At 52.7% G+C, this 10974-nt stretch overlaps 8 protein-coding genes across 8 annotated transcripts in view, besides 10 other annotated features; all 8 read right to left on the bottom strand.

The window, feature by feature from the left end:
• TraAM80_03480 (60S ribosomal protein L5) overlaps window positions 1–553 on the bottom strand; it is a gene marked incomplete at both ends in the record, with an annotated part of 1773 nt that extends 1220 nt beyond the window's left edge. Inside the window, one exon of the mRNA XM_029380450.1 lies at window positions 1–553. This exon is cut by the window's left edge and continues 1220 nt beyond it. Within this exon, the coding sequence (XP_029239642.1) occupies window positions 1–553 (553 nt within the window).
• Window positions 554–705: 152 nt separating this feature from the next.
• Window positions 706–2103, bottom strand: TraAM80_03479 (uncharacterized protein; the record flags this gene model as incomplete). Its single annotated transcript, XM_029380449.1, has 1 exon — window positions 706–2103. One exon carries the CDS (start codon window positions 2101–2103, stop codon window positions 706–708), a length of 1398 nt encoding a protein of 465 aa, XP_029239641.1.
• A 159-nt stretch (window positions 2104–2262) lies between these two features.
• Window positions 2263–2289: a microsatellite.
• Window positions 2290–2696: 407 nt separating this feature from the next.
• TraAM80_03478 (COP-coated vesicle membrane protein gp25L precursor) lies at window positions 2697–3341 on the bottom strand (the record flags this gene model as incomplete). Its single annotated transcript, XM_029380448.1, has 1 exon — window positions 2697–3341. One exon carries the CDS (start codon window positions 3339–3341, stop codon window positions 2697–2699), a length of 645 nt encoding a protein of 214 aa, XP_029239640.1.
• Window positions 3342–3345: 4 nt separating this feature from the next.
• Window positions 3346–3405: a sequence feature (A-rich).
• Window positions 3406–3758: 353 nt separating this feature from the next.
• Window positions 3759–3776: a microsatellite.
• Window positions 3777–3785: 9 nt separating this feature from the next.
• On the bottom strand, window positions 3786–4130 carry TraAM80_03477 (uncharacterized protein; the record flags this gene model as incomplete). The annotated part of the gene is made up of 1 exon (XM_029380447.1): window positions 3786–4130. One exon carries the CDS (start codon window positions 4128–4130, stop codon window positions 3786–3788), a length of 345 nt encoding a protein of 114 aa, XP_029239639.1.
• Window positions 4131–4870: 740 nt separating this feature from the next.
• Window positions 4871–4895: a microsatellite.
• Window positions 4896–4950: 55 nt separating this feature from the next.
• Window positions 4951–5003: a microsatellite.
• Window positions 4986–5080: a microsatellite.
• Window positions 5081–5168: 88 nt separating this feature from the next.
• Window positions 5169–5206: a microsatellite.
• A 14-nt stretch (window positions 5207–5220) lies between these two features.
• TraAM80_03476 (uncharacterized protein) lies at window positions 5221–7185 on the bottom strand (the record flags this gene model as incomplete). The annotated part of the gene is made up of 1 exon (XM_029380446.1): window positions 5221–7185. One exon carries the CDS (start codon window positions 7183–7185, stop codon window positions 5221–5223), a length of 1965 nt encoding a protein of 654 aa, XP_029239638.1.
• Window positions 7186–7484: 299 nt separating this feature from the next.
• Window positions 7485–7522: a microsatellite.
• A 163-nt stretch (window positions 7523–7685) lies between these two features.
• Window positions 7686–7710: a microsatellite.
• An 18-nt stretch (window positions 7711–7728) lies between these two features.
• On the bottom strand, window positions 7729–8466 carry TraAM80_03475 (rRNA processing protein; the record flags this gene model as incomplete). The annotated part of the gene is made up of 1 exon (XM_029380445.1): window positions 7729–8466. One exon carries the CDS (start codon window positions 8464–8466, stop codon window positions 7729–7731), a length of 738 nt encoding a protein of 245 aa, XP_029239637.1.
• A 235-nt stretch (window positions 8467–8701) lies between these two features.
• Window positions 8702–8731: a microsatellite.
• Window positions 8732–8795: 64 nt separating this feature from the next.
• TraAM80_03474 (trypanin-like protein) lies at window positions 8796–10181 on the bottom strand (the record flags this gene model as incomplete). Its single annotated transcript, XM_029380444.1, has 1 exon — window positions 8796–10181. The coding sequence occupies one exon, from the start codon at window positions 10179–10181 to the stop codon at window positions 8796–8798; it is 1386 nt and encodes a 461-aa protein (XP_029239636.1).
• Window positions 10182–10497: 316 nt separating this feature from the next.
• TraAM80_03473 (DTW domain-containing protein) lies at window positions 10498–10974 on the bottom strand (the record flags this gene model as incomplete). The annotated part of the gene is made up of 1 exon (XM_029380443.1): window positions 10498–10974. A coding segment is annotated over one exon (477 nt), but the record flags the coding sequence as incomplete, so codon positions are not given.

The following is a 10974-nucleotide window of genomic DNA, read 5'->3' as shown; positions in this document are numbered from 1 at the left end:
ACACACGGGCACCGGTCGTCGTGCGGGCAAGACCGACGTCAAGGATCGCCTTGAAAGGGAAGCGCGTCTCGTCGTCGCCCTGATCGTCGGATTTCGTGCGCACGGCCGAGTAGGACCCGTCCGTCTCCTTCACGCCCTCAAACTTGCCCGCAAGGCCTAGCTTCGTCAGCATGCGCCGCGCAACCAGCAGGCCAGTCGCGTACGCCGCCGCGTAGTTCGTCAGGCCGTGCTCGATCCCGAACTGCGGGAGCTCGTGCGAGTACGCCGCCATCACAACCTCGTCGCCCACAACCTTTGCGAGCACAATCTGCGCAATGATGTCGCGGTTCGTGATGCGCACCACCAGGCGGTACTTAGGCGTCCCAAACTTGGTCTTGTCCTGTAGCACCATCTGGCGCCGCGCCTGGTAGTCCGTCTTGCCCTCGCGGCGACGGCGGTACTTCACCTGAAAGCGCTTGAAGTACGCCTTGTTCTTCACAACCTTCACGAATGGCATGCTGTCAAAGAAAGTTCCTGGAGAGGCGCAAAGAACAAAGTTGAGGAAGCATGACATCAAGGAAAAATATATATATTAGAATAAAACAAATTTTAAAAAATGATCTAAACGACGTGTAAGCATAAGATGATGCGCTGCGGGAAAGGAGAAAGGGGCAAAAAGGACGCGGGATAAGTTCAGGGCACTATATTTAGTAAAAAAAAAAAAAGCTAAGTTACATTTCGGCGGATTGGGGTAGCAGTTGTTTCCTGAAGACGGAGAAGTCGCCCGTTCAAGCGGCGCACCTCCCGCTCTAGCCCAAGGATTTGATGCGTCTTGGCATCCAGATTGCGGGTCTGTTCTCTCAGGGAAATTTGTAGTTGATTTACCTCATCCACCGACTTGTGCCAAAGATCCTCAATGTTTCTGACGTACTCAGCCGCCTCCAGGAAAAGGCCTTCAAACGTCAAGTGTGTCCGCGGTATGCCTTTGGAGTCCCCAATGATGCTCACCTTGTTGGTGGAGGCTCGAAGCACGGCCAGCCTCTTCGGCATGGATTGCAGCGCGTCCAAAGAGGGCGCAGTCACGGCAGCGGTCACAGCTGCCTTTGGTTGTGTGGAGTCTCGAGGCGGCCTGGGGAGGGGCGGAAGGCAGGTGCACTGACGCAGTGTTCCCACAGCTGGACTCCACGGCACCGTCACAAAAACGTCCCGCGAGTACCGTGAAAAGATGCCCTCGCAAAGACTGGCAAGGGCCCAGACCTGGTACTCGTCGAACGAGGTAAAAGGCGGCGGCACCCCGGTCACCTTATCGGCCACGAAGACACATCCGTAGTTACCGATGGGCACAATGATGCCGTTTTGAACCGGCAAAGGGCGACGCACATTTCTTTCAATGTGGTGGGGGAAGTCATTGTCGTTGTTGTTGGGGGGCATACCGGTGTTGTTGAAGTTTATGGCCATACCACACCGCACAGCGGTAACAATCATGCTACTGCTGGCGTAGCTGACCTCGAGGGGCAGCCTGCCGTCTGCGTGGATCTGCGCCACGCGGCTGAGTACGTGGGAATTCTCAGGAAGGTTTTCAAGGTACACCGCCGCGCGAGTGGCATGGACGCGTGTAAGAAGCGCCTCCAGCATCAGGAACAAGCACGTCTGCAACGATGAAGCCGCCACACGCATCTGAGACCGCTGACTATGCAACGACTTGGTGGTTTGCAAAACGCCACCCCCCGACGGCTCAGAGGTATCATCGTTGCAAGAGAAGGCCGTGGGGCGTGCCGCACACACCTCCTCATGACTCATCAGTTTAAAGCCCTCTGGCACCACGCTGCGTGCGCGCAACATCGCGACGACAGACAAGGTCTCCTTCTCTCTCATGTAGTTAAAAAACTCAGCCATTTGAGTCTCAATAGCGGTGGCAAGCCCCTCAGCAGCGGCGGCCAGCTTCGTCCCGACACCACGTAGAACAATCGCAGTCTCTTCTGATGACTCCTGCGACAGCGTAATGGCACCGTCGCCAGGGCTAACGGATGCATGCGGAGAAAGCATCACGTCTTCCAGTGCCTTCGCGATACGCCGAATTGTGGCAAGTTCCTTGACTGCTTCTGGGCCAAGTATGCCTGTCATCTTCAGTTGTGCCGGTTCCACTCACAGACAAAGGCGAAGATAACGGTCCTGAGCGCAAATGCATGCAACCAGGTGAAGTGGCTCCGCGTTAAGCCAATGTGTACTGTGGTGTCAGCAGGCACGTGTCCACGAACCTGTTAGCTGGCAGCAACGCAGCACAAAGAAAAAAAGAAAAAAGAAAAAAAATGTATAGAGAGCTATTATACAAAAAAAAAGAGAATCCCTGCCGTGAGAGGCAGCGCACGCACGACAAATCAAACGTAGATGCAAAAGGCAGACGAGAAACGTGGGCACCACCGCCACCACCACAGGCGGCCTGCAAAGAAGCAGCAGCAGAAGCGGCAAACACAAGTATGACGTTCTCCTTCCTTTGTTGTTACCTCCTTTTGCTTTTTTTTTCTCATCTGCAGCTTCTTAGGTATCGCTGTTTCAATGCTCACCGAACCAAGAAGGTAACGTGGAAAAAGGAGCAGCCACCGCCGCGATTGGTGTTGCCTCTACTGAACGGGTTGCCCGCACTCACAGGTTCCACCCACCCATGCACTCCACCACACTTTGTCCTCGTTACGCGCGCAACTTCGCTTCATCGTGTCTCAATCAATCAGACGCTTCTTACGGAAGTACGACTTCAGGTGACGCAGCTCCCACAAGGAGAAGAGAACAAAAATAAGGATGATGATGCCGGTGAACCACGCCACCTTGAGCGTCATTGCCTCGTTTGCGTTGCGCATCTCTGCCTCCTTTTCCTTGTAGTACAGATATTCGGAGTGAATGGAGCGCACTGCGTCCTCCAGCACACGCAGCTCGACCTCAATGGGCCGGAGTTTCTCCTTGGTGGCCAACTTCGAGTAATCGTTGCTTTCGCTTCCCGTACGAATATCCACGCTAATGCTGCGCTTCATTCCCTCGGTGTACCTTACCCCGTGCGCCAGCCGGGAGTAAAAGCATACTGTGAAGTCCCCTCCCCCTGCGATTAGTTCATGAAAGTTGCCACGATCCTGTGCGGTAGCCGTGTAGTACACATGGTCCCCTGGCCCCGTCACGACGACGTCCAGAAATTGTGCGTACCCTGGCAGCGCTGCAAAAGAAATGCGCAGCTCCGTGCTGCTTGGCACCTCCTCCACGAAACACCGGCGCTTCGTGGCCGCCAGGTCGAAGGCGAAAGCGTGGACGTGCAGCGCACAACCCCAGAGTGTCAGGGCGACACCCAGGAGAACAATCTGCATGTTGTGGCGCATTCGCTTTTATTTTATTTTTTCTTTTTCTTTTTGTGTGTGTGTGTGTCTTTATTGTTGTTGTTTTGCCTATCTCTCACCTACCTGCTTCTTCGGGCTATTTCCGTCCGTTGCTGCTTCCTTTTACTTGCCCCGTCACCGCTGCGGGGCGCCCGGCAAATCACACAGCGGAGAGACCAAAAAGATAAAGAGGAGAGTAGGGAGGGAGCCACAACAATAGCGGCGAGAAGGCAAGCCGGCAACAGGCAGAGCACAGCTGCCTGCGCCGAGGCAACAACGCCGAAGAAGCGGGAAAAGAGGCAGCAAACAAACAAATGTGGACTTTGTTTTCTTTGCTTCTATGTTCAGCGGCAGGCGATGCGATGGAAAGGGAAAAAAAAAGGGAGAAGGAGGGCACTGACCCGCCGCAACAACTACCCACGCCGCCGCCGCCGCCGCGCACTCGCCTCACAAAGCACCGTTGGGCGAAACTGATTCCAGGCAGCCTGCCACGGGCGTCGTTGCAGCGTCCATGAGCATCTGCCGCGTCGGCGAGTTACGGCCCACGTGGGTGCTTGGCCAACGGTACAAGAGGAGTTGCTCCATGCTTTCCGTTTCACCTCTCAGACTGGCGAGGGTCACCTTTAGGTTGTGCTGCTCCTTGAACCAAAGGAAGACGCCGCCATTGATCGCGCTGCGGCAACAGACGAATCCTCTTCGATATACCTCCGTGCTGCGCCGCAGTGACCCGTGCAGAAAGACGCAGAGCAGCATGAGGTAGACGATCCACACCACGGAGGTCATGACGGCCATAAAAATGGTGCGGCCGCGCAGATTTCATTGCTGAACCGGGATGTCGACCAGCATAAAGAGGGCCACCGACACGAGGCACACAGCGAGCCATCCACGAAAGTGTTTCATTTTCCGCCAAAGCGGTGGGACACGTCGGCGAGCTGCAGAAGGGGTAAAGTGCGAGGCACGAGGCTAAAGAACCAAAAACAACGGGGGTGAAATGGGAGGCGGGTGGAAGCCAAGATGTCCCCCTCGAGCGCCGCCGCTCGTGAGTGCAGCGACGCAGGCCCGGAGGCAAGCACAGAACGGGAGGCACTTCACACATAAAGCTGGCCAACGTAGCAACAGTCGGTGCAGCCTCTTTTTAAAAGCGGTACATATGTGAGTTGCAAAACGTTCTGTACACGTGTTACTTACGGAGGGGCTGCCCCGTTTGAGACCCGCCTCCCACACCCCTCCCCAACGGCGCAAGGAATCCGCAGCGAGGTAAGCCTAACGAGGGGCAGCGGTAGGTGATGTGGGAGTGCAGCTGAAAGCATTTTCTTCTCTTTCCCACGGCTCACGCACAGGCCATACACATGTCACATACCACAGCGAGGCCGAGGGAAACGCAAAAAATTAAAGTGTTCCAATGAAAAAGAGTGTTAGGTAAACAACTCATCGTCTACATTTTCCCAAAAACGTTGTTAACCGAAAAAAAAAAAAACGAGAAAAGGAGGAGCAATACCAAAAAAAAAAGGTATAAAGTCATGAGGAACATTACAAATACACACACACAAACACACAAAGGAATCAAGGAGAAGTAGCACTTTGGTGGAACAACTGCGCATTTGCCCACCCCAACAAAGAAAAAAAAAACACTGAAAAAAGCAAGTAATACATAAAAAAAATAAATATGTATCTGTTTTTTTTTTTTTAATTTATTCCACATATATATTATATATACACATAATATATATATATATATGTATTGGCGCGCTTCATCCCATTCAGCGAAAATAGTTTAGCCGGGCGAAATGTAGACATCAACAAAGAATCAGCTGTGTTAGCTCACAGCACATATGTATATATGCATGTATATTATATACATATATATACCAACACGGTGGGTCTACATGGAGTGTTTCACAAAATACTCTGAAGCCAAAACAAAACCACGATCATTAAGGGGGGCATCCGGGCCCACGAGAAGCTGGCCATTAAAAAAGCGTCGGTAAACTTCCCATGCCTCTGCCCCCGTTGTCACAAGCCACGGTATAGAGCAAATCCACTCTGATCCCTTGATCGTTCCGGCTCTCAGGTTTTCCCGATAGCGTCCGGTAATCTTATTCGTGTATTCATTCAACGTTCCAAAGAGAAGGATGGGGTTCGGGGGGACGGACCCAACCTTCCGACGAACCTCCTCAAGGGCGTACTCGAAATCTGTGCCAATGCCTCCAGTCAAAAATATAGGGAAGTCCAAGTTAAAGTCTGATTGACGCTCCACCAGCTTGTTCGAACGGTACGTCATGAAGGCGTCAACGTACGGGTTCCGCTTCTGCTCGTTAATTGTCGCCCCGGGCCTGTGAGATAGGGCGCCAAAGTCAACAAACAGGCCGCAAGACAAGATGCCAAGCGACTTGGCGACCCGATTGCCCACCTCCATCGCGCCAGGACCACCACCCGTGACAAGCGCAAGCGTCTTATTCGGGTTTAGAAGGGGATGGTTGCAGTAGTGCCTTAGCTGCAAAATGCCGTTCAGGAGGAACCCCAGCTCGGCCTCAAAGTCGCCCGCCACTAAATTGGAGCCGTAAACACCAAAAAAGGTAGCAAGCAGATACTCCTGTCGTCTCTCCACTGGCACAAAGACGCCAGAATCGCGGTCCTGGCGCCGGATAAATTGATAAATGCCATCATGCGCCTCATCCACGTAGAAGACGGCGATTCCAAAAGTGTTGAGGTCACAAAGAAGGCCACTGTCCTCTTGGCTAAAGAACTCTCCGTGATGCCGTGAAGCCTTTGTAAAAAAGATTGCCCGCACTTTCCTTCCGACAGTGCAAGACAAAATCAAGGACTTTAAACACGGAGATGGGAAATAGCGGGTCAAGAGGACGCCATCGCTTGTAATATCCCCTGCTGCAATGGCAGAAAGAATGCTGTATTCGCATTCCTGATATACTGCTTGCTGCGCAAGCTCCTGCTGGCGGCCGGGGTCGTCGTAGCCAACGTACGGTAGCAACTTGGGGTCGGCTGTGACCCAGTCCTCAGAGGTCAACTCATTAAATTGACCCCCTTTACAGATGTACGTGCAACAGCACTCATTTCCCCCGGGTGCCGTTTTAAAGACGGAAAGAATATCCGCTTTACATGCGCACCGGAATGAAAGCGTTTTGCGCAGCGAAAAAGGTACATGCTCGCGGTACGACTCCAGGGTGTAAAATTCAATGGGAACATGCGTAAGTTCCACAGTAGAATCCCCGTGGAAGACGAACGTGCGTTCCCGTAACTTGTGGCTGGAGGTCGAGTCAGGCTCAATGACGCGTGAACTCATCGACTTCAGGCCAGGAGGAAGAAATTCATCCACCACACGGCCAAATAACGTCCGAAGATGCAGCGCAAATCCACGCACAAGTAGAATTCCCCCTGACGTCGCCACGCGTGTGTGGTTCGGGCGAAACTCCTGGTGAAGGCGCAGCAATTCTTTATACCGCGTCCGCGTATTTAATGCGGTTCCAATGGTCGGAAGAAGACCATGCACCTCGCCGTTATAGGCAAAGGTGCCCTCAAGAATGGGTAGAAACGCGACCACCCGGCCATCCATGACTTTTAGCTCCCAATTTGGCTCAGCGGAATCACCGTAATTGAGGAGAAGGTTACCCGCCTGGTCCACGGCGCTCAAGAGGCGGTTGATGTAGCTTACGTTCCGCACCCTCCGAACTTGCTCCACCGCGAAAAGTTTTCCAATATATGCGCCCTTAGCGACGTAATCTAGCATGAGCACGGCAAGGGGTGACAAGGCGACCAAATCCATACGAATCTCGGCCCGCAACGCATGCCGGTCGAGCGCAACTTCAATGTTCTCGGCGTTGACGCCCATCTGTGTTAGTGAAGATTTGAGAACAAACTCCGACGCCACATTATCAACAAATCCACGAAACTTTTTATGTATCCGCTCTCGGACAGCGAGCACCCTGGCCGTGTGGCGGCACGTTCGCTCCAACGATATGATGCACGCGTCCTCGGTAACCAAGTCAAACGGATTAGAAAGCCTGCCCGCGAGTGGAGCTGTAGCTTGTGCTCTCTTGATCACGTTTAAGAACAAAGTCTGGGAGCCAACGGGAGGACATTACTAATGCGCTTGTTGCGATTTAATTCTGCGATGTCTGTTTTCTGAATTTATTTGTAATATTTTATTTGTTATTATTATTATTTTTTGGGTTGAAGAAAAACTGGTGTTAAAATAAAAAAAAAAGGAGCGGCAACGGTGATGGCAGTGCATTGCCGCACCATAACATGAGTGACACTTCTCTTGACCGAGACATTAAGCGACAGACTCGGAAGGATGATGGGGTGCGAGCTCTTCCTCCTCCGCCTCCCCACACACAGACACACACACACACACCAGCCTTCCGTCTTCCGTTTACCGCCTGCGACGGGCGTTCTTCCCAGGGCGTTTTTTCGCACCGCCACCGCCTCCAGGGCGCAAGCCCTTCTGCTTTGGCGTTCTTGCCCGCTGAGCAGCACCTCCACTTCCGCCGCCGCCGGTGGCATCACCGTCGTCCAGGATATCGCGCAGCTCTTCGTTACCCTTCCGCTTGCGCCGCCACTCCGTGAGGCGTTCTCCCATATCCCGCTTATATTTGGCCCGCTGGCGCAGCACCTCCGCCTGGACCTCCTTACCGTACTTCTTCTGGTCCTTCATGGCACGCCGGTGGGCCTGGGCCTCAATGCGGGTCTTGAAAGTTTCAATTGCCGCCGCAATACGACTCATCTGCACGTCGTCCTTAAACATCTCCGCGTAGTAGTCAGCGGGACGCTTCCACGGCACATCAGCCTTTTCCAGGAGGGAAAGGCCACGTGAAACGGACAACAGGGCCTGCTGGATAAAGACCTCCTCCCGCTTCGGATCATCGTCGGCGTTGAGGTCCGCTGGCAACGACTTTGTCGATGTCAATGCCATCCGCTCCACCCACTGCGCCGGCTCACTGAACTCAACCGCCGCAGGTTTTTCATCTTCCGTATTAGTTTGATTTTTATTATTAAAGACTACTTTAGCTTTACTCTTTGCTTCAGTTTTCGCAGCTACCCCCTTTGGTGTGATGTTTGGCTTGACGACCGCAGGACGCTTCTTCCTGGCAGCCACGTCGTACACAGGCATTGTTCTCCAATACAATTCCACAAAAACAGCAGTAGCAGCACCGAAGCAAGCACGTGGGTGAGGCAGCAAGCAATGGAGAGAAACCATCAGAAGGGTCTCCACGGTGCAGCAATCCTTGGCACCGCCTCGGTTTCCCACGCAGAGTCACACACAATCCCATTGCCACCAATGCGCAGGTGCCTTCCACAGTTATCTTGGCAGGAGGCGAGAGCCGTGAGAAAGACACAGTAGAGCAAAAACAAAAATAAAACAACAAACAAAACAACAAGATACATTGAAGGGCCGTAAGGCAGCCCGCCTTTACATTCTTGTGTGGAAGCTGCAGTGCGCTACCCACCCACGCCAGACATGCCGTTTCCCCTCAAGTACGCCTCATACGTGGACAGCATCACCTGCTTCCGCGCAGCCAACTGTGCAATGAGGTGCTGGAGGTCGCTAATCATAGTGTCCTTCTCCAAGGAGAGGTCATGTACTCTATGTTCGATTTCGCTTATGCCTTCAGGGTCTATGTTAGCTCTTTTAAGTAACTCTGCGAGACGAGCATCGCGTCCCTCCAGCTGTGACTCCACAAGTTCTAATTTATTTTGAATAAGCACCCGCCGAAAGATCGCCTTTTGCTGAATTTCCTGTAACATATTGTTATACTTGTTAAGAATGATATCTCGATCTTCTTCTAGCTTAACGAAGCGCTGCGAAAGGACCTCATGCTCCCATGAAAGTGTGCGCAGCTCCTGCTCGCGTTCTCGCACTTCCGTCTTCATTTCCCGAAGCTTATCCCTGTCGCTGGCGTAGTTGATAAGGTCCTGCTCCAACTCCCGCTTCTGTCGCTGCAGCTTCGCCAACGGTTCCGTAAGTTTTTTGTTCCGCTGTGCTACATCCATCATCGCCCGCTCGTTGTGCGCCTCCGTGCGCTTCCTGGCATACACCTCATCCTTGAGGGTGCGAATGGTTTCTAGGTTGTTTGACGTAATCTCACTGTAATACTCCTTCATTTCCCTAAAGGTACGCTCGTGCATCTCGCGAAGTTCGGCAATGTGGTCACTCTTACGCCTTTCTATTAGGTCAATCTCCTCGTGACGCTGTTGATCCATATTTTCCCTTAAATCCCTCATTTTCCTTTCGTACATGAGATGCATCTCCTTGTTTTTGCGCTCAAAGTCAAGCCTCTGGTCTGCAATCTCCTTATCGTGGGAGAGTGTAAGGGCCGAGGCCATATCACGATGCTCATTTTCCTGCGCCTGCAGCATCAACTTGGCATCCCGCATCTCCCTCCCAGCGTTTCTTTCCTTCTGACGATACTCCTCCTCCCGTATCGCCAACGTCCGCTCCGCCTCGCTGGTCATCTCGGAAAGTTGAAGCTGATGCTCGTACATCATGTGTCTTATTTTTTGCTTGAACACTTTTGTTTCTACGTCTTGCCGCTCCTCGGCTTCGGCCTTTTCGTCCTCGCGCTGCCGCAGCTCCGTCTTGAGCTCCTCCAGCTCCTTCTTGCTCACCTCCCAAAAAGAAATAATCCTATCCCGCTCCAACTGAAAGTAGTTGCGCATCGCCTTTGTCTTTTGAAGGGCGTCGGTCGCAATCCATAAATCCCGGCCGTCCGGTATCGGCGGGGGAGGGACATCTGGCACGGCGACGACCGGTTTCTTCTTCTTTGCATTTTCGGCAGCCCCTGCTGCCCTTGGCCGCACGCCGGCTGCCCTTCCCTTTGGCGGCATCGACCCCTTGGCTCTGCACACGCACGCACAAACGGTGAGTGCCGGAAGCAAGTGAGAAGAAAGAATTAGGAGAAAGGCACCAAAAACAAAAACAAAAATGGTCACAGGTGCACTAAACAGGAACAAGAGTCATCCATAGCAAGGTCCGAGAGTGAAAGAAGAGAGGTCAAGAAAAAAAAAAAAAAAGCGGTGGTGAAAGCGAATTGCGTAAAGCAGCGTCGCTAGGGTGAAGGTTCTCACTTTACACAATAGTTACACGAATGGATGCCTGCACAAGCGTTACTGCCTGAAAATCACGTGCATGTGCGGTGGCCACTCAAGAAGCGTTGCCTGCGTTAGAGTCCGGCAGCAGCTGAGGGAAAGCCACAAGTTCGTCCCAGCAGCTGCTAGGAAGAATATAACCGTCAAAGTGTCGCGTCGTGTACTGCATCGTGGCATTGTGACTATAGCGCTGCTGCACCGCAATGTACTGGTTGATGTAATAAAAGAGCAAATCGTCCACCTCCCCCCGGTACAACGGCGGTGTCGAGTCCTCTGCGCTGCGCTGTCTCTTGTTCACAATAAACTCCCGCAGAAAGTAGTAGATGGCCTCCACCGTCGCCAAGTAGGTAGGATCATTATTCTGAAATCGCCAAAAGAGCGAGGTCTGGGATTTGATGCGAACATGTTTAAACCTGCATAAGCGCTCGTCACGCGCAATGGCCTTGCTCTGCTGCCAAGTACTGTCAATAAAAACAACGCTCTTCACAGCATCCAAGTCCGTGAGGTCGCCCAGCTCCGTGCTCTGGCTGCT

This window comes from Trypanosoma rangeli (assembly GCF_003719475.1).
Source record: "Trypanosoma rangeli strain AM80 chromosome Unknown Tra_15.4_contig_00091, whole genome shotgun sequence".
NCBI lineage: Eukaryota > Euglenozoa > Kinetoplastea > Trypanosomatida > Trypanosomatidae > Trypanosoma > Trypanosoma rangeli.
Note: the sequence above shows the minus strand (reverse complement) of the source record. Positions and strands in the feature narration are given on the sequence as shown.